The 25,513-nt window shown below is 39.7% G+C and overlaps 1 protein-coding gene and 1 long non-coding RNA gene across 2 annotated transcripts in view; one reads left to right on the top strand and one right to left on the bottom strand.

Annotated features, from left to right (window-relative positions):
• The window catches only part of LOC112995739 (uncharacterized), a 149,101-nt gene that overhangs the window by 92,517 nt on the left and 31,071 nt on the right, over nucleotides 1-25,513 (bottom strand). The gene's annotated exons all lie outside the window — the stretch shown is intronic.
• The window catches only part of LOC112995738 (ankyrin repeat domain-containing protein 55), a 52,198-nt gene that overhangs the window by 17,198 nt on the left and 9,487 nt on the right, over nucleotides 1-25,513 (top strand). Inside the window, exons 5-9 of the mRNA XM_026120909.2 lie at nucleotides 511-571; nucleotides 4,175-4,303; nucleotides 16,308-16,492; nucleotides 18,208-18,375; nucleotides 19,853-20,520. Coding sequence (XP_025976694.1) covers nucleotides 511-571; nucleotides 4,175-4,303; nucleotides 16,308-16,492; nucleotides 18,208-18,375; nucleotides 19,853-20,520 — 1,211 coding nt within the window. The remainder of the gene's footprint in view (nucleotides 1-510; nucleotides 572-4,174; nucleotides 4,304-16,307; nucleotides 16,493-18,207; nucleotides 18,376-19,852; nucleotides 20,521-25,513) is intronic.

Below are 25,513 nucleotides of genomic sequence, written 5' to 3' on the forward strand. Positions count from 1 at the left end.
ATCCCAGCAGACACACCATAAGGCCTTGTAAAATCCTATTGGTCTGTGTGTGTGTAAACATGTATGTATGTATGTATATACCCACAAACACACAAACATATACAAAACACTATATTACTTAGAGTCAAAAAGTTTGCAAACCCATTTTAGAAACAGGTCATTACCATTTCTGTTTGTTTAAAACTTTGTAAAATAGGATTACAATGAATTTCTAAGTTACAGAAAACTGCACGTGTGTATGGTATTACACATTCTCCCCTCTGGCAATCAGCATAAGAATTCTTCCCAACATATCTGCTTTTGATTCTCAGTGGTAAATTTAGTCCTTACAGTAAGCCATAAGACCCTGTTTGCTTTTCGAGTATTACAAAACCCAGACCCAAGATTCTGACCTGTGCCTGTCACTAATGCTGATTTTGCTTTAAATTGCATGGTTTGTTTCTCAAAAAATGTCAGTTTTTCAGATTTAGTCAGGAGTGCAGCACACTGATTATGTCATTGCTCCTGCAGGCTTCTGAATGTGCTTCTGCAGCAGTCAAATCTTAGTGAAATTAATCACCAGGACAATGAGGTGAGTGAGCTTGCACTGCAAGTCCCGGTCCCGGTCTCCGAGGTCACGCTGTTCATTCTATGCAGAAAGAAACCACAGAACCACCAATTTTATGATGACACTATGCACAGACCTAAGATTTCTCTAACGCTCTTACTGAACTTTGCACAGCCTTGTCTCATTTTCCTATGTGTGATGCACCTCTAGACTAATAAACCTTCTGTATATACTGCCAACTATGAGGTACCTTGAAAAAGTCTCTTAACCCACTTGCCAAGACATAAATTGCTTTTGATTCTTCTGAAGTCAGACACTGGACTGAATCTTTACCTTTTCCAAATTCCCCACCATTAAAGACTTAACAGTTCTCAGGGAAAACACCAGAAACCTGGTACAGCATGGAATAGTCACGGAGCTAAAAAATTATGCTAGGTTACTCTGATCCTGAAAGAATTGTGCCCTGCATACATATATATAAATACTGCGCACAGGAGAATCTCAATTTTCCAGATGTGACTGACTCTCCGAATAAAGAAGCCAATGCATGAGAGAGGCTCTGGATGCTTTTTCGTATGTTTCTCTTCACTCTAGCAATTGCTCAAGGATGCTTCTCCTCTCCACAGTGTCAGAACCACCACAGCGCTGCTAATTTTCTCTCTTCCCATGTACCTCCCTTATCCCCGGATAGTTTGCAGACCCTGTTTACAACAGCCTAAATCAGACACAGTTTGTCTTTGCATAGAGTTATGTTGCTAATGAATTATATCAAACCCTGGATGGCACTTCCAATCCGTAATGTTTTGCTGTATGCATCAATAAATGAAATTTAGACCTTTCAGTCTAGTTCACCATCATCTAGCACTAAGAAGGTATTTATTTGTTCAAGCATCACTCCTAAACATTTTCTGAAAAATGTGGGTCTTCACAACTGATTTCAGTTAATAAAGCCGTTCTCCCAGCATAAGGAAAACACTTCAGAAAAACACCCCAATGAATGCATGAACACGTAAGCACTAAGAAATACATCTGGAGGTTTCATAGTTTCCACAACTGTGGCTTTCTGTGTGTTTACTCATGAAGCCTGTAAGATGACAATGTGAACAAACGTTCCCTGAAAAAGCCCAGAATCTGGGCAAAATCCATATCACAGTGTATTTCCTAAATGCAAATAAATGTTCTGCCTGCTACGGTCATTGCCCATCAGCCATAGCTATTTCTTGTTTTTTCTCCTGTTTTGTCCCAAAGATGTCTGGCTTTCTTATCTTTAATATTATATTTTGCTGGATCTTCAAACTCTTCCGGCTTTGATAGTTCTGACATACCCCTCCTGCTTTCTCTCACAAACAGTAGCCTATCAGCATATGCCACTCAAGGGTGCTCTCACTGTGCACAAATCGGAGGGGTATGGGTTAGACAGCTGTGGCCCACTGCAGCAGGCCCGCACATGTGAGCTGCCTCTATAACCAGCTCAATGCTCTTTGCTCAGTTCAGTGCTCCGAAAGGACACGTGGAATGTACAAATTGTTAGAAAAGAAATAGAGAACAAAACAGGAAGCAGCATTATGCTCTGTCTGAATCCTTGGTACAGCCGCATCGTGAATACCGTGTGCAAAAATCATCTGAAAAAGGATATACAAGAAAAGCAACAGAAAAGGACTACAAAGATGGTCACAGTTATAGAACAGCTTCTTTTCATGGGCCGAGTAACTAGAATAAACTAACTAGAATGGGACTTGCAGCTTGGTAAGTATGTCAGAGTGATGAAATAATAAAAGTATGTAGCATCATAAATGTCATGAAGAAGGTGAAAAGGGAATGATTATTCACTGTTTTTTACATCTAAACTGTTGGAGACACTCACGGAAATTACCAGGCAGCAGTTTTAAAGAAAATGAAGGGAAGTACTTTTTCATATAATGCACAGTTACACTGTGGAAGCTGAGGCTTTAATGGTCTGGATGGCGTAGAAAGTCTTTAGCCTACTGATTACCAAATGTTAGGTGGCTGCATATCACCAAGCCTTTTATCTTGTATTTTCTCTCTAAGCATCTACTACTGAGCACTCTGAGTTATGTTCCTGGACTAGACAGACCTTTGATCCCTACCGACTACAGCTCTTTTTATATTGTTATGTTATAAATGGCTCTGTTAGTGACCACAGTGGGAGCAGAGAGTTAATTCTTCAAGAATTTTGCCCTTTTGTCCATACCAACAGACTGACAGTGGATGATGGTAAGCTGGCCTTGCACACTGTAGCTTCCCCTCTTTCACTGATTTTTCCTTCTCTCCAGACTGGTCTTGAGGACCCTTGTCCCAGCTGGAAATAACCTTACTAAAGCCTCATCTCATACCACTCACAGATATTGGGTGTCTCTCAACAGTACTAAGTCCCTTGTGTCAAAATCTTGGTCCACTGACGTCAGTGGCAGAGCTCCCATTAATTTCAGTGGGGACAGGATTTCACTCTCATTTTTGATTTTACAAAACCAAAACCCCCATGATTAAGCTTTGCCAACCCTAACTAGAAAAAAAAATCTGCTCTAGTTGAACTGCTTCTTTTTGACATCATCCATATTTAAGCCATCTCAGGACTTGAAAAGCTTACAATGAGTAGAGAGAAATTAATGTTAGGGGATTCAAGCTTTTACTCAGAAAATCACTGCTAACAACTTCCAGTATTAATGCACTGATAAGCTGTCTGAATGAATGTTTTATATCCAGTTCTTTTCCTGAGTTGTTGCCATTTGGCTTTATGGGGCTCTATGTTGAGTTTTAATTTATTTTCCATTCCATATTTTTTGCTTTTTATCCTTTTGGAATCCAGGACAAAGCCTTGAAATTCATTTTCCCTGTAAGAGGTAGTAAATAACACTTGTGCAAAGTACAATGCTACTGCATCTGAACAGAATTTTCAATTTTTAAGAAGTATGTTGAATGAGTAACTTTATACAGAAAATCTTTAATAGTATGGATTTAGAGTAAAATATAGTGGCTGTAACCATGCTGGTAAAGGTGAAAATATAGACCCTGTATTCTCTGCTCTTCCAAGACTGATTAAACACAGCTAAGATGGAATGAAAATGCAGGTCAACAGCTTCCCATTTGCTTTGTTTTCTCCTTAAACAGTAAATATGATATGTTTATATTGTGAGTTTCTTGTTGACATCATTGGGCCACTTCCTTAGCTAGTTGATTAGTGCCAGCTAAAATTCTAACTTATAATATTTATTTTGGATCAAAGATAAGACCTAAGATAAATATCACACAGTCTTGAGAAAACACCAGTCTAAAATAGGCCTTTCTCACAGGACCCAAACTTAGTAATGAGGGACTATTCCCCAACTGTCATGCTCCTGACTGTGCATTATTGATCACAGGCACGTTTGGTATGGTAGATGCATTCAAATTTGTATCAATTTCCTGTAATAACCCCCAAAAGCTAATTGCTTGGTTCCCCCTTATGACTCCACTATTTCAGAAGTTGCTACAAATTATTCCACATTAAGATAGAGAGGGAAGAGTCAAATGGCTTCAGAGCTGTCAAGCTTATCTATAGTTTAAAAGAAAATTGAAAAGCGCTACTGTGAGTGATGATTATTTGCTCTCTGGGTTTGCGGCTTTCAGGGCATGACTTCACTTCACTGGGCTGCTTTCCACAACAGGCCCCAGCACACACAGACCCTGCTGCAGAGGGGAGCAGACCTGACTCTGGTGGACAAGGACTTCAAAACAGCCCTGCACTGGGCTGTACAGGTGAGCTACAGCTGCTGCTATTTCAACAGGCAATTGTTTGAACTGAGCTGGCTATTGTGTCTCCTGAAATATTCAGAAAGCAAATGCTTTAGTTGAGCAATGAGGAAAATGGATGCTAAGAACCCCCATTTTGCCATTGGGCACAGATCAAGGACCTTACTTCTACTTCAGAGAGGCTCTCCTGTAGGCTCAGCATTGTCACCCTAAACCAAATTATCCTTTTTCTCACTGGGACTATGTGTATGCTTGATGTTAAACTTTTTCTTTTTACTGAATCAGAGTTGCAGAAATCAGCAGCTTAAATAGTGTTGCTGAAGACCTTTTGGAACAGAACAATGCAAATGTAATTTAAAACATATTTAAACAGCTACTGTTGTGGAATATTTAGCTGAAAAATTGAAGCCCAGCCTCTGTGGAAATTAAGGAAGATATGGAGTTAAGCACTTTTCTTGTTGAACTGTATGCTCTTATCCATCTCCTGTGCAAAAAACAATGCCAAAGAGATAAAAAATTACTTGGCAGATAATTAGAGAGGACAAATACACAGGTAAATAAATATATGTGATATTAAACATCATATTATGCAATGGTAAAGGATTTATTAATAAGTAATGTAAATATAGTGTAATTTAAGAAGTTATGCATAAACTTTACTGCAGAAGACATTCCAGATGAAAGGAGGAGAACAATTATATAAGTGTGTTTTTACTAGTTCACTGGCAATAGCACATTCCAGTAAGTACCAATATTCAAAACAGCTGCACATCAGATAAGCAGAAATGGAACTTCCAAGAAAATCCAGTAACATTTTCCTACAGTGACTAAATATTTGCATCCTCACCTTTTGGTCCAGGCCCACTCATCTTAAAATACGTGTCAACAAAGAAATAAAAAAGCTCTAAACTGCCAAATACTATATTTATATATGAGCAGGACATCTAGAAAGAAAAATGTTTCCTTCAATCACAGCCTCTCACAGGCTCACATATAGTAGACTCAACTTCTGTTTTTCTGAAGTAGAGTTACATTTGGGTCTCTGCAACTAGTGTTATTTCAACATAGTTTCATACTTCTTTAATCCTGATCAGTTTGAATTTGGGCTACATCCCTTGTTACTGTGCCTTAGAAGACCAAAGGCATCCATTCTGTTGTGCATTTTTTCTAGGCTTACTCCAATACAGGCACCTTCCAGAGGGAAATCTCTGAAATTAAGGCTCATGGAGGCTAGGCAGTGGTCTGGATTATGTCTCTGGGAACAAGCAATCTCTCCAACAGAAAGGCAAAGTTGAACCCCCTCCACATCAGGACTCTCAGAGATCCCCTCATACACTAATCTTTCTTCGACTCCATATTTTTAAAATTCTATGATTTAGTCACACCATTTAACCTCTCCATACCCTTTAGCTCACAAATGTGCAGATTAACTCTGGAAACAGGGGGAAATTAAAACTGCACACAAGACACCTCACCTCAGGTGGAGGCAAATCTCAAATCCCTCTTCTTTCTCCCTTCTAGCTGCTCCTAGAAATCAGAGGAAATACATACAGAATGACCTTCTTTTTTTTCTTGAGAGATTCCTGCTATGAACCCTTCTAAACTGCTACGTCCATCCACATATTCTTCCCATATTCTACATCAAGAAAGGCTAGCTCAAATATCAGAGCATGGAATAGGCCTGTTAGTATTTCTCTTACTTAAGCTTGGCCAAGAAGAAATACCTTCTGCCTTTTTTCCCTGCTGCCCTCCTAGGCCCGGGAGAACTAGATACTGTGGACAGCCATGACTTTCTCTGTTATAACTGAGAGCAGAACAACAGCTCTGCTGGGTGGGATCATCATTTTCACATACTCCTGTTTAATACGCTCAGTGAGCTTCCCAAGGTATTTTCCTCAGGAGTTCAAAGGATGGAGGCAGAACTGTGTTTGTTGAAGGGACTGTGCCAGAGAGTGCCTAATAAACTCCCCACTTGCTGCTGGAGAGGAGATATTTTTCCTTTAAGAGTTGTATTAATATCTTCAGAGCACAAGAGGCTCCCAGAGGTCAGGCAGTTAACAGCTGAAGGGTTTTTTTCAGCTGAACAGAGCCTTGTGTTTAATTTCAGTTTTTAAAAATGCAGCAAGGGAACATCAAGAACAGCACAGAAACTTATTTCAGAAGTTGCAGAAAAGAGGCAGTTTATGCATGTTGGGCTGAAACACAGACCAGGACCACATAGGAACCATCACCCATCATTTGATACCGGACTCTAATGTGTGTTTCATAGGAAATAATTGTTCCACACTGGCTGTTTCAAAGAATATGTTTGGTGTTTGGTCTCCCATTAGACAAACGGGGGCTGCGGACCAGACTCCCTGCTGAAGTCCCAGTCATGTAACTAGATAGAATTTGCCCACACTGAGGTCTGCTATATAGAAAAACTCAGACTTTCTGCTGCATGAACTGTTTGAATTCACACCCTTAGTGCAAATGTGTTTCATCACAGATGAAAATAGGACCTATTCCTTCAAGTAGGAATGTCTCATGTCAAATTTTGCATCCATGAAGTATTTTTAAGAATTTGCACAGATAGAGTTACATCAGGAGTGTCTCAGAAGGTATTTCTCACCTTTCATTCCAACCAGCAATATTCTCTGTGATCAGAAGAAAACATAGCTTTATACTGAAAAGCTGTTAACTGATATGGGAACCAAATTAAAAGCTTTTCTAAAAGCCCAAGATAATGGTGCTGTTGAAACCCTAGTATAATATAGTATATACAATGTTATTATATATACTAGTATATTGTATTGTAGTGTTAAATTATAGCATTATTGGTATAAGATTAGAATATGTTAGAAATAGTCTGGAAGGATTTGAAATCTTCCTGCATTGTCTTGCCATTTCTCATGATTTTTACCAGAAGTTTCTTTGTCTCTTTCTTAAGACTTTGGCTCCCAAAGTCATATGATTATGTAAAAATATCAGCTTTCATTTAAAGAATAAACAATCAAACTAAAATTTCTAGCCATCATTCTTGTAAGGTGAAAAAATAAGAGCCTCTAGGGATAAAAAGAAGGCAACTAAAAAGAAGCCTGTAAGAATAATATTCTGCCATATGGACCCGTGCTCATGATTTTTTTTTATAGTTTGATTCACAGTGCAAAGTTTTAAAAAATTACCAACTTGGAACATTTTCTCTGTAGCTATAGCACAACTATTTCATTCTCCCATTTCCTGTGAGCAGAAATACCTACATATTGTAGAAGAAAAGTATAGACAATTATTCATTTGTGTTTAGCTGACAAGGCTTGGCAGCCTTTTGTAATTACTTGGAAGGTGAGACCACACTTAAATGTCAGGATTTTTAGGAACTAATCTCTTTGTTGCTGCTGGGGATCTAGAAAGGCACAGCTGGCCATGCAGAGAAAGCAGTGGTCGTCAGGGCCCTGGTGTCTCTGTATGAATCGCTCTGAGCGCATTCTCAGTCTCCACATGAATGCGTAAAGCCCAGGATTTCATTTTTTTTTCTGTGGGCTGCCTGTGGTGGAAGGATTCAGAGAGAAACTTCTAAGATTTATTAAAACTATGTAAGTGTTATTCCACGGCAGATATGTTTGTTGCTGGATTAGGCTGGAGACGATGCATTAATTCTATTTGCTAGGCCTGGTTCACAGTTTGGGTGGTTTCAGGCACATTTCTTTCCTTGCAAAATTGTATTTATTTTCTCTTTGTTTCATGTAGTTTTCAAGAGAGAGCTATAGAGGGAGAGTAGCAACTTCCTTTGTTATCTCACAAAACTATAAAGACCATTTTGACTGTTAACAAACAAATAAAAAGACATATTGAAATTTCATTTTTTAACCATTCCCATTACCTTCCTTTGGTAAATATTGTCATTCCAGCAAGGCTACAGCTCTGCCTCATGGAGGATGGGCCATTGCATGGCAGTAGGGCTCTATGGAATGAGCTGTCAAGATGCAAAACAAGGAGGAAGAGAGGTTGCAAATAGGATAGTTTTAAATGGGTAAGAAATAAACACATTCCAATAAACATATTCCAATATCATCAGGAGCTTTTTCCAAAAAGTGCCCTAATCCTTGTGGCAATGTTTGTATCAGCAAATGAATTGTGCATGAGTATGATCTCTGGCACTGAGGTCAACTATCATGGGGCAGCCTGTGCCCCGCTGTTAAACTCTCTTATTCTCCAGAAGAGGATGGCCATATACAAACTGCCTACTGAGAATGCTCTGTGGCCCATGCTAACTCCTGAACCATGCCCAGGAGTAGGTGGGGAAAGTGTTAAGTGGCCAAGGCAAAATCATGCCAGAGAAAATTTTAAAAATGTTACAGTATGGACAATTGAGTTCCCATGTTCAGAAATGTTCCCTAGTGCTACTTAGCTTTCTAGTATAGCTATATCCTATTTCTCCACTTTCATTTATGTCAGTTTATAAGCCAAAGCCCCCATCATGGCTTGTACATGGTACAAAAGTGCACAATATCGGTGTCCGAACTCATCAGTACAACCAGATTGTCAGAAAAACTGCCTTTACATGAGATAACTGGCTGTTAAACAGTAAGTCTTTCAGGTATGAACGTGCCATTGACAATGTTATTATTCATCAATGTTATCATTCAATCAAATTTCCACATAACTGATTGCAGAACTCCCATTGAGCTCAGCAGAAATTTGTCTAGATCAAAACCCATAGGTAAGTACAGGGCAATTGCCAGACCTGTTCCCAGCACAAAGTCTATGTGTAACGCTGTAAATGGATGCCAGAACATGAGTAATGTGCATGGCATCGCACCTTTTGCCTGTCTATAAATGTCCTAATCTCCTATACCTTGCACAAAGCCACTCAGACATAAATGTTTCCATTTCTCTGATAGTGGTAAGGAATAAATCCTTCTTCTATTGCAGGATAAAAGATGAGCCCTTTTTCAAACCACATCAACTGCTCATCCACAGAAATCAGTCCTCATAACGTACTAGCTGGGAAAAACTGCCAAGTAATTTTAGTCATAGCCATAGTACAAAGTAAATCATACAGAATTAGTATAGAAGGGCCCAAGTGAAAATAAATTCTCAGAGGGACTTGGCCAGTATTTCATGCAGTTCTTTTATTTGAGCGAAGACAAGGTAAGAGAGACAAGGACATATGTTAGCTGTAGAGGTCTGCCTCCATGACTGTGTTCGTCACTGGTAGCTTTTTCCAAACACCACTGTGGTTGGTGAGAGGATAAATCTTCTGGAAATGCCATGTCTCCTAGTTGTACCAGTGGCAAGCAGTGCTCTGAGGACCTCAGGACAAAATATCTTGTACAACAACAACATGTTCTCTTTCCAAGAGTACCACAAAGTCAAGCCAAGTTGGGACGCTCTGAATCTGTGAGAGAGACTGTCTCAGCGGGTGTTTGAGGCTGAAGCGGTAAGGTTAGGAGAAGACAGATGAGCTCCTCTGTGAGCTGGCTGCGTCTCACCAACGTAACTATAGTGGCGTCAGTACAGTTCTTGTTAATTTATATTGGTTTGCCATCACAAACACACCCTGTGAAGTGCCTGGGCTGTGTCCAGGCAACTTCTGGCAAAGTCTCACTGGCAGGACAAAAGCTGAAGATTGTATTAGGGATCGTTCCTTTCCCCAGCACGGGGCCCTGTCTCTGACTGTAGAGAAACCATAGGGATCTCCGATTTTTTTCTCAGCAGCCAGCACAGCCCTTTAGCAGCCAGGGCATGGCAGGAGTGGAGGTAGAGTGAGCGTGCTCTCATTCCTCAGGAGCTCTCTCTAGTCTGGGGTTCAGAAGGGGAATGTCAGAAGCCCTTAATCCTTAAGGGGTTTGCACACGTGAAGAAAGCTCCCATGTGTGCTATACCCTTCTGTAACCCAACCTGCCAGCTTTATAGAGGTTTCTCACTGCAGCAGCCTGAATAGCCAAGGTTTATCTGCCAAAGACTGGAATGAGCTGCATTATGTCTCTGGTTTTGAGTTTGGCATTCTCCAGGTTTAAAACAGCAGATGTTACTTCTGTTCAGCTGAGAGAGAGAGAATTCCTTCACAGTGATAAGTCATCTACAGTGAGACCACGATGTGCTGCTTTGACATAGTCTTAATAACTGATTCCAACCAGACTTTTCCTCACTGTTAATGCAACATTAAGTTTGTCTTGCTCCAGTTCTAGGATGAAACTCTGAATTCATGTTACAGTACAGGTAATGATAAAATGCACCACCATGGTGCTCTGAACATGAATACCAGGACAGCTGAACTTCAGTGAAATCTGTCCCAAAAGGGAAAAAAATTGTGTCGAAGGAAGAGTTTGGTTTTGCCAGTATAGCTGTAACTGAACACAGGGCTTCTGCCAGCAAAGCTGTGAGTCAAGGATCACAACTCTTCAAACCGCAACCAACAGAGCCGTGTGGGAAAAGTCTGTGGAATAGCCTTTGCACTCAGTAAATACTGAATTTCAAAATGAAAAAGGAAAGAAGGTGACTTCGAAAGGGATGTATTTGCCAATGTAATAACCTCAACTGGAGTTAAGAAGGAAAATACTCCACAGACTAATTATTTATTCAAATTTTGTTATGGGTTACTCTACAAGTATTTGAAATTGTTCACGTTTCTTTATCTCAGCAAAGGAGAAAAGGATCTTTGCCTTCTTCAGGGGCTGTTTTGGTGGTACAGTCAAATTCTTATTAAAATATGCTATGTGTTTCTGAAAAGAAATGTAGGTGACCTGGAAAATTTTGCAACAGATGAGAGAAAAGATAAAACAGTTGGGACACTTGCTAGCATTCTGTGATGTACAACTCAAATATCACCCAGTGGCACAGAAAGATGGTTTCCAGGAGGAAAGCAGAGGTCCTGATGCAATTTTATTAAATCCATAGTCTTTTATGGTGTTTCTTTGCGAAAGTAAGTTAGATCCCAGAGTAGTGCAGTGGGAATGGTATTTGCTTATTGCTGCAGAGAACAGTGAAATGGCAGTAAAAACGGCAAGCCATTCAGGGTGTTGGAGCAGAAGAGCATCAAAGGGAAAGTAAGAGCTTTCGATTGTTTTGGATTCACAGGTATGGAACTGAAATAGGAGGGAAGAAGGAAGAACAGGAAACACAGACAGCCCTAAAGTGGAATGACATTGATAAGGAGCAATATGAAGAGCTGTAGTGGGGAATTTCCATCCAGCAAAGCTGACTATAGGTATCGGAAGACTTTAAGCTGCGCACTGATGAGAAGAGACAGGAAATATAAGAGAACTAATACAATCTAACCACATAATCTCCAGAGGCATTCACTGGGAGGAAAAATACTTTGTCAGGGTTTCCTGAAAATAGTTAAGTGGTCCATAGCTTGCCCCTCTCCCCCTCCCATCTCTACATTACTGGTAGCCACAAGCCAGCTTAGCAGTCTCCCTTACATACACATGTTCCTTCTCTTTGGCACTGTAACATCCACTTCACCAGACTATTCTGAGGTGGGGAAAAATTAACCCTCTCTACAGTGCAGTGAACATGGAAAACACTGTACTATGTAAGACTGAAGACCTGGCAGAATAAAATGCCATGTTATGGCAGGATATTACATCAGTGACGATGAACACTACAGAAAGGAAATTACATCTCTGTATACCAGTTGGACATACACAAGGCAGGAAGTATGAGAATCAGCTGTAACAACAAAGGCTTTAGTAAAGATGAGGATAAATTGAGCAGGTATAGGTGAAAAAAAAAGTCAAAACTAAAAAAGCAGCCCAAACATGCAGGATTTTCCACATGGTATTCAATGCAGTGGAGACTTCTTGGAGGAATATTTTCTTACTTTGAAAGCAGTGAGAGATGGAACTATCAGAAGGTGAACCTTATATTAACCAACTAAAGAAAATGGGGTTGTAGTCAAGTGAAAATGAGAGCTAATGATCCTCATGTTAGTGAATCTGTTATTAGCCTCTGCCCACAAATCACACAATTTTCCTCAGACAAAAGCTTGTGTAAAGTACAATGACAGTTTGCCTTGCCAAGGGCTCCAGGATCAAGGTTTTAGGACATTACTTCTTCATGAAGTGAGTTTAATTAATATGAGTGACCTAAGAAAGAAAAGCTCACTGAAAGATGTGAGATAGGACAAAAGTCCAAAGAAAACTGTGGGGGTAAGGCGGCAGCACAGTCCAGAATCATATAGAAACACAAAACCAAAAATATCTAATAATCTCTGAGAAAGCTGCTGAAATGAATTTGGAAAAAAAAAAAGGGTGGGGAGAGATGAAATGCAAGGATACATACAGTAGAGGCTGCAAAAACAAGTAATTTTCCTATGGTAAATTTACCACTGAACATGCTGTTCTAACAATAGTATTGTGGGTTCATGGTAAATTTACCACAGGAAGACTACATTTTTGTTGACCTCAACTTGAAGCTATCAATCTCAGAATAAGGGCAGCATAAGCATTTCAAGAGAATTTTGTGTGCAACTTAAAAAAGCCAATATGAGTATAAAGATAAGAAGGCATCCCTAAGAAGAGAGAGCTGGAAAGCCACACGGCAGCTGGTCAGAGATCTCTGTCAGCAGAAGGTTCAAAATATTAGAAGGTATCCTTTGATTATTTAGAAAAAGTAATTAACAACTCACTGGACCTGTTAGAACAGGACAGAAATTTGACAGCCATCTTTGATGCATTACTGCTTCCTCAGATAAGAAATTACTGAATATAATGCATTTGAATGTCAATGAATCAGTAGTGCCATGTAAAAAAAGATCTCCCACTGGGGATGAACAAGAAGGGGTAAGACAATCAAGATCAGCTGGGGACTTATGTCATACATCATATATTCACTATCAGCAACATGGAGGACAGTTCAAATAATCTTTGGAGGCGGACATCTCATAAACAGTCCAACCAGGGATTTATCTTGAGAATGGTTTTATTTGTTCCATAATGAGGTGATGAAATACAGAACACATGTGTAGAACCCACAGCTAAAAACAAATTAGAGGGGCACCCAGCACTTAAGGAGAGAAGATGAAATTCAGAATGATCTTGATAAATTATAGGAATAAACTGAAGTTAATAAAATAGCACTCAGAACAGAACAGTGAAAAGTGTTACATGAAGGAATGAAAGTTGTCTGCACAAAATGAATAGTAGACTTAGCGGATTACAAAGTGAGTAGGAGTTTAAATTATGGTTCTGATGCAAAGCAAACATCAAAACACCATTCTGGGATGTATTAACGAAAGTGTGATACATGTGGGATACAGGAAGTAGTTATTTCATTTTCAATGGCAGGAGGGAAGCCTCAGCTGGGTAATTAAGTCCAGTTTGGGGTGCCATGGTTGAAGCAGGATGTAGACAAACTGGAAAGAGGCCAAAGGCAAGCACCAAGTATGATAAGTGGGTTGAAAAACCTGACCTATGAAGAGAGGTTGAAATGGTTTGTTTAGTCTAGAAAATGGAAGATTTGTGGGAGACAGAACAGTCTGTAAATATATAAAATGCCAGTAAGAACAGTGGAAAAATTCTTATGCAAATGGTAGGAGTTGTGCAAGATTATTAAGGGACTCAAACTAAGGTGCAGGACACAAAATTTGTACTTAAAAGAATAATATAAAACCAGAGGTATAGTAGTGTCATTAGAACATGAGTATTTATAGGTATATACTGTTTGGGACATATGAAAATAAAAGACATGGTAGCATCATGTGTGTATCTTGCAGTAGATTGTTCTTATCCATAAGACACCTCATGTTAATAATTTTTTTTGCAACAAAACTGACTTGGATGAGCATGGTAACATATGTTTTATTGTGGTAGCACTAGAAGTATACAATAGACGTCTAGATTTAGTTAGCCCTGAATGTGACTACAGATTTCTCCGATGTTAGTGACAAAAACATGTAACGAAGAATAATGTCAGCATGGAGGACTTAAACTTTTGACACAGAGACTGGAGAAAAAGAACTGCTGTTATTCCTAGGGCCCAGATACGCAAAACATGAAGAGCAACATCTTTTTCATCAGGTATTCAGACAACTAAGAAGAATTGATAAGAATGTTAACATGGTTACTGAGAACGTTACAGAATGCCCTGTCATAGAAAATAAGTTTGGATGGCATGATCATGAGTAGACTCTAAACTGAACGGGGAGTAAACAAAGTACATATAAAACAAAAGTATTGATTTCAAAGGGACAAATTTTGATATATTAAGGGAATTCACTACTGAAGTCAGCTGAACTGAGAGCTTGCGTTTGGAAAGGGTCTGGAATGTCTTCAATCAATGCTGCTAAACTTGGCAGGAATCTGCATCCCAAGAGAAGGAAAAAATGTGTAGAAGAGGTTTGAGATATATCTAGATGAATAACCATCTTTAAAAGATATATTTGGAATAAGTAGACATCTTACAAAATAATAGGAAAAAGTACTGAGAAGCAGAGGAGGTTGTATCTCAGAGATCAAGTGAAGAGTAGTAATTAATGTTGAACAGAGGCTAGAAGGAAATTACCTTCAGGCATAAGGCTTGAAATCAATCTTGCTTAATATTTTCGTAACAACTTGATATAAAATACAGGTGTTTTCTGATGAAATCTGCCAATGACAATAAACTGTGTGGCATTAAGAGAAGAGGATGGGGATAAGACACAGGAAAGTTTGGATCAAGTTGAAAACTGAAGTAGCACAAACAGGACAAAATTGAATAGCATAAAACGCTTAACTCATTCACTTGGGTACTGGTAACAAAAGTTCCTCCTAGAAACTAGAAACTCTACATTTGGAAATGACTACAGAAGAGAAGTACCTTGTGTAATGGGTTATCCAAAATGACCAGGAGCTTCTAATGGGACGTAGCTGTGAATAAGGCAAACACTGTTGTGTGACATACCAAAAGAGGTATTTCTAAAAGGAATATGGAAGAGTTAGTGTCAATGTAAAAAGACCTGGCAAAAATATATCTGTATCAGTAGGTACAAATTTAATCATCCCTCTCCAAGGATACACACATAAAACACAAAAGGAAAAGGGTTAGTAGGTTGATCAGAGAAATAGAGAGCATATTTTACAAGGAAAACTGAAAAGACCTTGATTTATTTAATGCAGCAAGAGAACAGCTCAGAAGGGATTAGGTGGCTGTCTATAAATACACCTGAAGAATAAATACCAGCTAGAGGAAAGAATTATTTAAGTTAAATAATAATGCTGGCACAGAAACAAAGGATATAAATCAGCCATTAGTAATGAATAGAAATTAGAGATACTAATCATTAAAGCAAATAAGTTCTTGAACTGCTTTCCATTGGGAGTAACAGGGAAAAAAAATTAATTGCCTTTAACGGACACCATATGTTTATGAAAGGGATGATATGACATAGCTGCAAGTGACTGCAGGGATTGAATCTGATGACCTAGAAAGATCTTTCAGGCTTATGTTTCTATATTGTTATATGAATAAGAATATCTAGAATCATGGGGTTTTTTTCTCTATTTCCACCAAGATAGCATATAAAATATTCAGCTTCGTTTGCAAGTTAGAGAACAACATAGACCTTCTATTAAGACACTGAAGTGCTGGAGCAAACTGAATAAAAAAGTTTTTAAGAACCACTAAAGCAAATATTTGACATGGCTTTTCTAGGTACACTTGGACAGACTCACAGGACTGTGTTGGTCTTCTGAGTTCTCTTCCAATCCTACATTTCAATAAGAAAATATAGGGCCATATCTCTCTGGTCTCTGGCTTAGCAAAACAGCAAAAAAAGAAAAAGCTATTTCTGAGAAGGCTGTTGAGTAATTTACACTCTGTAACTTTTGGAGATATTTATTATTTCCCCAATGTTCAGAGTGTTCTAGGAAAATCATAAAGCAGGCCCCATTCCCAGCAGGAGGCGGGAAGCTTTTGGCTTTCATATCTGGGGAGTCTGGTATAGACAGAACAAAATACCATTATTGTGTTTAGTCTTTTCTAGCAGACAGAATGCAGTTTGATGTGAGCTCCATTGTAAAATGCTCTTCTATGAACTTCTTCTCAGAGTGGCAACAGGATTCTGTGCGCCATCATTCTGGACCACTACCAAGGCCCATCGATAATAAACTATGATGATGAGAATGGCAAAACATGTATGCACATTGCTGCTGCTGCAGGTTACAGTGATATTATCAGTGAGCTGGCTAAAGTCCCGGAGTGCAACCTGCAGGCCCTTGATGTGGATGACAGGTAACCATGGAAACTCACTGAAATTGCTGCTTCCTTTCTATTAACCTGAGACTAGGTCTGTTTATTCTATAATGATATTTCCTGTTACATAAGCCGTGACCTAGTTAATAAACTGCACTCACAGAGAACTGCGCTTGCTCAGCAACCCTGCAAAGCAGCCCATCTCACTTGTATCATGTCTAGTATAATAACTGACTAGTAAGAATGTTATTTAACTTTGTGTTCCTGATAGGAAATGATAAGATTATATGGGAAAGGACCTCATCACCGCTTGACTTAACTTCATTCCATCAAAAAAAGATCATTCTTTTCAAAACAATAGAACAGGATCCTACAACTTGAGGCTGGGATCCTGCTGCCGTTTGCATTCAACAGATGGTAAAACTCCCTTGTTGCAGTTAAGATGTTAATATAGTATTTCTAAAGGCCTGGAGAACCTTCATCTTCCATTCTCACAGGGCACTTGATGCCTTCCAGGATGAAATCCCTGCATCATAAGTGCAGAAGAGTCCTCTTCTTTCCTCTTTTACATCCCATACCTGTCTCCCTTGGAATTTGGCTCCTAAGTTTATTTAATGGAAATAGAATGAACTGACTGTTGCAGCTCTGATGCTTTCATCAAAATTCTGTGTTGTGTATCCTGCTCAGTGGAGCAAAAGCTAAGGTTTTCTTGGCTTAGATCTTCAGGTAATTAAAATAATAGCATTCTTCATGGAAAAGTCCAATGAAATGGAACAGAAATAAAATCAACAGGGTTCTGGAGAAGTCTAAACATCAGTAAAAAGTAGTAGAGAAGGCTCTCTTTTTATGGAAAGAAAGGGAAATGGAGGAGTTCAACTACAGAATTCAATAAAGAAGATGTGACCTTCTATTACATATTCTCAGATATTTCCATAGAGGGTATCGTACCTGAGGAAGGAAAAAGATAAGCTGTTCACTGTATATACACTGTAGATTTCCATTCAATTGTGTTTCCAACTGCACTTATCTGAAATCACTGGGATTACATGGAACAGGCATGTTCCTTATTCTTTATTCTTGCAGTTTTCCTTATGGTGTTTTCTGTGCTTTACAGATTTTTCATGTTGAAAAAAAAAATTTACAAGTAGTGATTTAAGAGCAAAGTATTACAGTTTTGAAGCTGGACGTAGTTTCCAAAGACTGTGCCCATCAAGGAACACAGAAACTGGCAACGAGGCAATGACAGCCTGGTAGATGTGTCCACTCCCTCTCATTTATGGGGGTGGAGGGGAGAGGCTTCTTCTATTACCTTCATGGAGAGCCCTGAGACAACAATTGCTAACTGGGTTTGGTGTAAGGATGAGCGGGACTTGTTCTTATGCAGTGGAAACTAAAAAGTTTCTTTCAAGTTCTGCTCTGAAAACATGAGGCACACCTCCCATCCTGCCACTCCAGTAGCGGAAGAAATACTATTACAGAGCACATGTAAGCATTCTTCAGCCCCGCATCTGCCTTTACTACAGCTAAATAGATGCACACAGGTAGATGTCACTCTCTGGTCTTACTTCCCAATCGTTCCTAATGGTGGGGGCTACTGGGAGCTACCTAAGTGTAAAACAAGTGGCTGCAGAATTCCTTAAGATGGATGTTGCAAATGCTGGAGAAGTAGCATAGGAGCACACTGTATTGTGTCACTAATATTTCCAATAGTAAAATTATTAATCTATATTAATGACATTCCCCCTTTTCCCTAGGACACCTTTGCACTGGGCTGCAGCAGCAGGGAAAGCTGACTGTGTGGAGACACTGCTAGAGCTGGGCATGGACAGCAGCCCTCGGGACATCAATGAAAACACTCCTCTCACATATGCAATGTACTGTGGGCACACAGCATGCATCAAGCTGTTGTCTCAAGAGAGCAGGTAAATCAAAAGTCCACACCTTGCCCACACGTTGGCACTGACTAGAAAAGAAAGGTACTGCTTTTTACATGCTACTGAAGGGTTTGAGCCCTGAGTGATGGCTCCTCAATTCTTATGCAACACTCAGTTCAAAGTTTCCACTAAAATAGCCATGTTAGAATTAGTCATCTACTGAAAGACTCATCACTGAGGTTACAGAGCTAATCTGCCAGTCAGTGAAGGGTTCTGAACCAAGATGTGGGTATAGCTGCTGCTCTGTCACTTTTGTGCACAAAATCTATTTTACAGGACAATTTCAGACCTCAGATGTATGCTCTCCACTTTTTTGAAGTCCCTATACACTGGTTCATGTGATCAGACAGAGGGTTTGACCAAACGCAAGAGAAGTTTTGCTAGCTATCTAATAAAATAAATGATCAGACCTAGAGTTCTCATGCTCTCATGCTCAGGGTAAAGATTTGGGGGCATTTTCCTACTCATCTTTGGTTCTCTACCTTGATTGCCACATCTTTTTTCAAGTCTTTTCTGTTTAAAAATATAATTTTTTTACCACTGTTTATTACTTTCTTCTCTCTTTGTATTTCTGACTTCTCAGCAGCCCCCATTTAATTCATTTCTGTTCTCCAGTTTTGGTAAATGAGCATGCACTTACAAAGACTTATTATCACATTTCTTTGTGCTTTCCCCTCCTTTCCAGTCAGCAGTCAGTATTATTTCCTGTGTTACAAATGATGAGACAAGCCCAAAGTTACCTTTCCTCCTCTTCCTCCTGCCGCTGCACTCTGCCAGTCTAAATAGGTCTGAGATGTTGATTATTAGTCAAAGATTTCATCTAAAACCTGCTGCAACAACACCACTTTAGGTAATTATCTTGATCGGTCTTCTGAAATTCTGCCAGACCTGTTCAGTACATGGATTAGTGACCTCCAAGAGAAATCCTAAGGGTATCGTAGAAGAAAAAAAGAGGAGAGGAGAAGAGAGGAAAAGGCAAGGAAAAAGAGAAGGCAAGGTCTTCTCTGAGCTGAACAGTCCCTCTGTCACAGTATTAGCAATGCCTGTGTTGTTGGAAATACCATTTTCCAAATATGACATAATACAAAGACCACTTGGTTTTAAAGATCCCAGTGTGCTCTTCTTGTTATTATTGGCTCCTGCCTCACCATTAGAAATAATGAATCTGCAGCTGGTAGATGCTGAAGCCAGAAAAGATTTTTTTTTTCCTGATAGCTGCACTGAGCCTGCACTGTAAGATGAGTTAAAGGCAATGGACCCCATAAGAAGAAAAAGTGAAGTCAGATGTTACCATTTGCACATTTTTGTTAATCACAAATTTACAGTCCTCACTTTCTGCCTACCTGAATCACCCCTGCAAATGTATCAGAACAGTATATACTCCATTTCCTGGGCTAAAGCAGGCAATATTTATTTCATTATCTGGTAAATAATGACATCACATTTTGATTTGTATTTCCAATAGATCTGAGCCAGTTTACCAGTTTCCCCCTCAGAACAACAGACTCCTAAAGAAAGAAGGAAGATTCAGTATGCTGAACCACATCTTCTCCTACAAAAAGAAGAAAGAGGATCAGAAAACCAATCAGAAAGACAGAAACAGAGACCGATATCCCGGAGAGGAGACCTCAGAAGTAGATGACATCATCACCACTTTTGATTGCATTATGGACACAAACTGCAAAGACATTCCAGATGAGTGTATGACTACTGCTGACTTTAAAAGAAGGAGCACAGACACAAAAAAGTACCTCATATCCGAAAAGAAGCAACCAGAGTGTAATGGACTTCTGCCCATTAGAACGCAGAGTCTCCCCCCAGTCACCATGGGCAATTCTTTCCTAACTGCTTCCCAGAGCACAACTTCAGGTTTCTCCTCCACGACCACCAGCACCCACCATTTTGCACACAGGTCTCAAAAGAGTAGGAGCGAACACAATTTGCTAGACCACCGAAGCAGCTGCCAAACTTTGCTGAATGACCCCTGGAACACAGATTCTAACCAAATACTCTCCTACAAAGTCTGTACTAGAACTCCTTCAGACAAACTGATAAATGCCTTAAGCTCTGACAGATCCCACCACTTGCTTTTGTGCCCTCCTCGCCTTCCCTCACTTCCCAGTTCTCCATCAGGTAATTTCTTTCTTCTCAGTCACCCATATCCTATAATCTCTACTGATGTGGCAAGCTGGGTAAGGAAAAATAGGTAAGTCTAAGCCATGATATTTCTATTTTTTAAAAATCCTTTCCAGTGACTTCTTGCTGTATGTAGTATAAATCTCAAAAAATGTATACACAGGACATTGGCTAACAGCTGAAGCAACGAGCTTAGGTGTGGGAAATAGGAGACTTGAGTAGAACTGATTATGCCTAGTAGCAAAAATGCAGGTAGTTAGGAAACACATCTGTACCTGAGGAAGGTAAGTACCTCCAGGTCACATATGTGCTTTGTGAAGTAGAAGTGAATGCCTACTGCCATGCCTGCTGCCTTGTGTCTGCAGTTAATACTGGAACTAGACATGCAAGGGAATAGTACTGCACTCAGAGCTGTAGCTATGCTCAGAATGGTTTCTGGATCCAAACAAGTGAGTCCACGTGTGCTGTGCTAGATAGCTCCACACCATGCCCCTCTCCTCTTATAGAGATGTTTTGACTCCAGGCTGCAGGGTCACCCCCTTCCCTCTCCTGAGTGGGAAGCTCTTTGGTTTAATGTGCTGTATTTTCTCCAAGGCTGAATTCAGGATGCTAAATTTAGAGAGTAAATACTTTTATGTTGTGGTTTGGAAACTGCATTGGAACAATAATGAAGCTGAGCATCAGAATTCTGAAGCAAACTTTGTGCCAGGGTTTGGCAGGATTTTGGATCTAGTACTGTGTTTGACTCTCATCCATGTCAAAATGAATCTGGCTGGCTGGACTGTATGCAGAAATTTACTTCAACATATCAGTGTCTCCAACTTCATCTCCACTGGGATTAGTCACATGCTGAAAATTAAACACATGCTAGCATGCCTTCCAACCACTCTAACATCCAAATGAAAAAGAAGCAAGCAAAAGCACTCCCCAAAACCACCAGTACACCATTACTAAGGCTAAACATTATGCAATAAATTAATCTACTCTCACCCCAACAGATTAGCCATTATCCTCCAGTGGAAAGAAGAGTGAACAGAAATCCTTTCTGACAGTAATCATCTGTTAGGTCAGATCACTATCTGAGCTCTGCATGCCAGTGCTAACTGTACTGTCCTTTGAGCAATGAGACCTACCAAATAGCAGATCTTTGTTCACATCTCTAATAATGAGAGTAGAGAAGGCAATTTCAGAAAGACAGGTGATTTTACACTGTGCAAATAAAGACTGAAAACAATTTTTCAGGGTAAAAAAAGAGCTATTCAAAAAGTTCCACTTCCTGAATATCAGGCCAGCTTCCTGAAAGCTTGCTAGACCTGGTCTATAGGTGCCACTACTTTTTTTACTGTGCTTTCTTCAGCCATTCACCCAGCCACACAAACCCCAAACTGCAGGTGGCTACCAAGGATTGCTCCAGCCCAGCTCTTTCTACACTGAATTCAGTGAGGCGAGGCTCACATGAGGAAGACAAGAAAACCTGCAGGGCTTCTTTGCACCAAAATATAATAGGACCCAATGAGGCTGAGATGTTTCAGATCATTCATGTGGACAGTAGGAAGAGAAATGAACTAAAACTGGATGAACCAAACCTGAGGATGACTATGGGAGAACATTTCTCAGTGGAATTAGCTGCTAGGCTGTGAATGCATTTGATGGGGAAGGACCTTCTCCATTATTTAAAATGAGATTACAGATTTTTCTTAAGACTCTAGAATACTATATGGTTAAATCCTAATTTGTTCTGGACAGAAGGACAGATGGTTTTCTTTCTAAGAGCCTCCTAAGACAAAAAGCCCCATCCAGGCAAATGAATCAGGGCAGGCCCTGTGCATCCACTCGGTGCTCCATGGTCTGCACTGAAGCTCAGTATAGGTACAACAATCTATATGATGAGAACGAAATCATATAAATTCTGGGAAATCTAATTGTCACAATGGGAGCTGTGTTTGTGCAAAGGAAGAATAAGTCCTTTCATCTCTGACTGTGTATTATCTACCTCAGAGGGAAAAAAGCTTGAGTGTGCTGAAAGCTCAGCTCTCTGTGTACCACCTCCCTCTAACAAAACTTTCCAAAAATAAAAAGCTTCCCGTAGCTGGCATAAAGGGCTTCCAGTGAAATGAGTAAAATAAAAGTATGTAAACAGGCAGAGAGCGTCTGACAGGAATACATTGCACAACCCAGATATTGTCTTACAATTTTCATGATAAAAAGAGCAGCTTATCCCTCTTCACGCTTCTGTGCGTGGTTTAAATCTGTCTGCCCTGTAGTTAAAGCCACCTGCCTTGCTGTGAATTAGGACTGCATTAGCGTGTGAATTTCAGGGCTGCTGGGTCTCCAGGACATGGAATTGCTGTGCCTGCGGGACTTGGAGGGATCAGAAGCAAAGTTAGCCTGGCTCTGTCCCAGCCAGCAGCACTGGGCAGACAGATCTCTTTCAGAACGACATTTCCTTCTTGCTCTTTTTCTGCAGGAGGCCTACCTGAGGGGAAAAAAACAACATCTGGTCTTTGATGCACAGTGAAGTGTTGAAACTCTGTTTCTCAAGTAATTGTCTTCTACAAGTAATTTTCTCAGTTGACACACAGTTTTGATTGTCAAATATGACCATGTCTTCTATTAAAGTCAGAGCTATTTTTTGTGCTTACTGCTGCTAAGACAGCTGGCATAAAGATGGGGATTTTTAGAGGGTTTTTTTTGTTCTGTTTTCTGTGCTCCTGGAAATGAAAGATGAGTCAATTTACTAGCTGAGACCTGACACTGATTCAAAGGGGAGAGGTTGCTGTGGGTAGCAGTGAGGCTTCTACTATCATGTCGCAGGTGTATTTTGGAAAAACTACTTTGTTTTGCCCTCTGCTGGGGAGAACAAGGGCCAACTGTACCAAAAACTACTGCCAACATTGCAAGAGGAATCCTTGCCAGCCACAGTGCTGAGCTGGCATCCACAATCTGAAGCATTTTGCTTTTATGAGCTTTGCAATCATCTCTTTTTGTAAAATGCACTGTCATACACATTCCACAGGGAAAAGGATGTAAATGGAGAAATTCTAAGTGATATGAGTAAAAGGAGGCCTGTCCGGAATGGCAAGCAGCTCTTACCACCCGCTAGCCAACCGGAGCCCCTCTTTATCACCCATTCATCTTTTAGATTGCTAACCACCAGGTCTAGGGCAATACTTTATTATAGGTTTGTAGAACAGTCCAGTACTTTCTAATTGCTTCAATGGGTAATGTAAAAAGATAGGCTATTATTACTTTTATCTTGGCATGAGCAGTATGGTATAGCCAAAAAGGAAAGACTTCTTGGACAGGAAAGAGAATGGAGCAAAGCTGATCAATGTGGCTGTTTCTTTCTCAAAGTGAAGGGCTGACTTACAGGGCTACATTGATCATAACATTTACTCTCTTTCCCACAAAACGCCACAATGAGGCGTTTACATATCCAGATGCAAAGGAAAATCAAATAATAACCTGTAAAAAAAGTCAGTAAATAAAATGCAGAAAAGTCCTGCATTTTATAATCAAGAAAATGCTTCCTTTCCATTTCATACAAAAACAAATGGCATCATAAATACACTCTTGGAGATGACAAAGATGATGCCTTAGAAAAAGAAAAAATCTTCTATGATATTATGTAGAGTAGATAGGAAGGAAGAGCAGAAGAATACTTGCACTTGATGCCAGAACTTTCAGACAAGAATTCTCTTCCAGGCATTCATATAAGCCTTGCAAACATCATAATGCTTTCTACTCTGTTCTGCTGCCAGATAGATATTTATGAAACAAACATATCTCTAAGTAGAAAATACCTCCCTTCATCAAAGCCATAATGGTGCATACATAATAAGCCATTAGTTCTCATCATAAGTATTGCAATAAAACCAATATAACTCAAATGGTACTAATGGGAGCAGTGGGCTTGGTTCTCCGCTATTTTGGAATTGATATATTTATTCGTTTGTGTGCAGCAGATGCAATGTGTATAAAAGACACTTACCATTTTTTACACACACCTTATGATCACCTTGCAGAGATGTTAAAGACTAAACAAAGGGTAAGAGGAGACCAAAGCCTGTTTTTGTTAGACACTCAGTTCATCTGTAACAAGAGAAAATCTCTGACTTCTAAAAGCAGCCTTCATGCTTTGGACCATGACTGATCAGCTTTATCCACAGAAGCCAATAGATTGACCCAATGTCCACCAACTGCCATGGGCTTTGGACCAAAATCTTGTTCCATGCTGAGTTGAAGACTACACCGTTACATGGATTTTTTTGTCTCATAAACACCATTTTAACTTCTTTCACATGAATCAGTTTGGCCAGCTGCATAGTTACAGTCTTGACAATTGATTCACTGCCTCTATAGGAAATTGTTCTACAGCTGTTTTCCCATAGATTTACCTTGCACAGCCCAGGAACACATAAGCGTATTTGATTACCAGTTCTCCAGCTCCCTAGACAATTCATATCATTCCATTTCTTCCTATTGCTTAAGATGTTGTCTCAGATCCAGCATGAGTCTCCCCTTACCTCTACATATCTATGGAGCATATGCTGGCTCTGCAATTAACTGTGTTGCAATGCCATGCTAGGAAAGCTGCTGTTTGGCATGACAACTCACAACACCTAACAAGGCTCACCTCAGATTTGGGGCCAACTAAAAACAAAAAAAGAAAAGGAGGAACTCAAACATTGCAGAATAAGATCTACTCAGGGAAAGATTTTGGGGAAAAAGGTGATTTGGAGCTTGAGTTTCTAATTTTTTTTTAATTTTGTGTGGAGTTTGTGTAGTGAAATGCACTAGATCATCATCATCCATTGTCTTTTTTAATAGTACAGGACCAAAGTCAACTTTAATCATAACTAGTGAAATACCAGAGTTAGCCCACTAACCTTTCATTTTCCAATATCTATTCTTGCTGGTGAAAATGAAATGGCCATGAACATAGCTTAACAAGAATCAATCTATGATTTATATCAGTTCTGCTATGCTT

The sequence above is a fragment of the Dromaius novaehollandiae genome, chromosome W (genome assembly GCF_036370855.1).
Source record: "Dromaius novaehollandiae isolate bDroNov1 chromosome W, bDroNov1.hap1, whole genome shotgun sequence".
In the NCBI taxonomy this organism is placed as follows: domain Eukaryota; kingdom Metazoa; phylum Chordata; class Aves; order Casuariiformes; family Dromaiidae; genus Dromaius; species Dromaius novaehollandiae.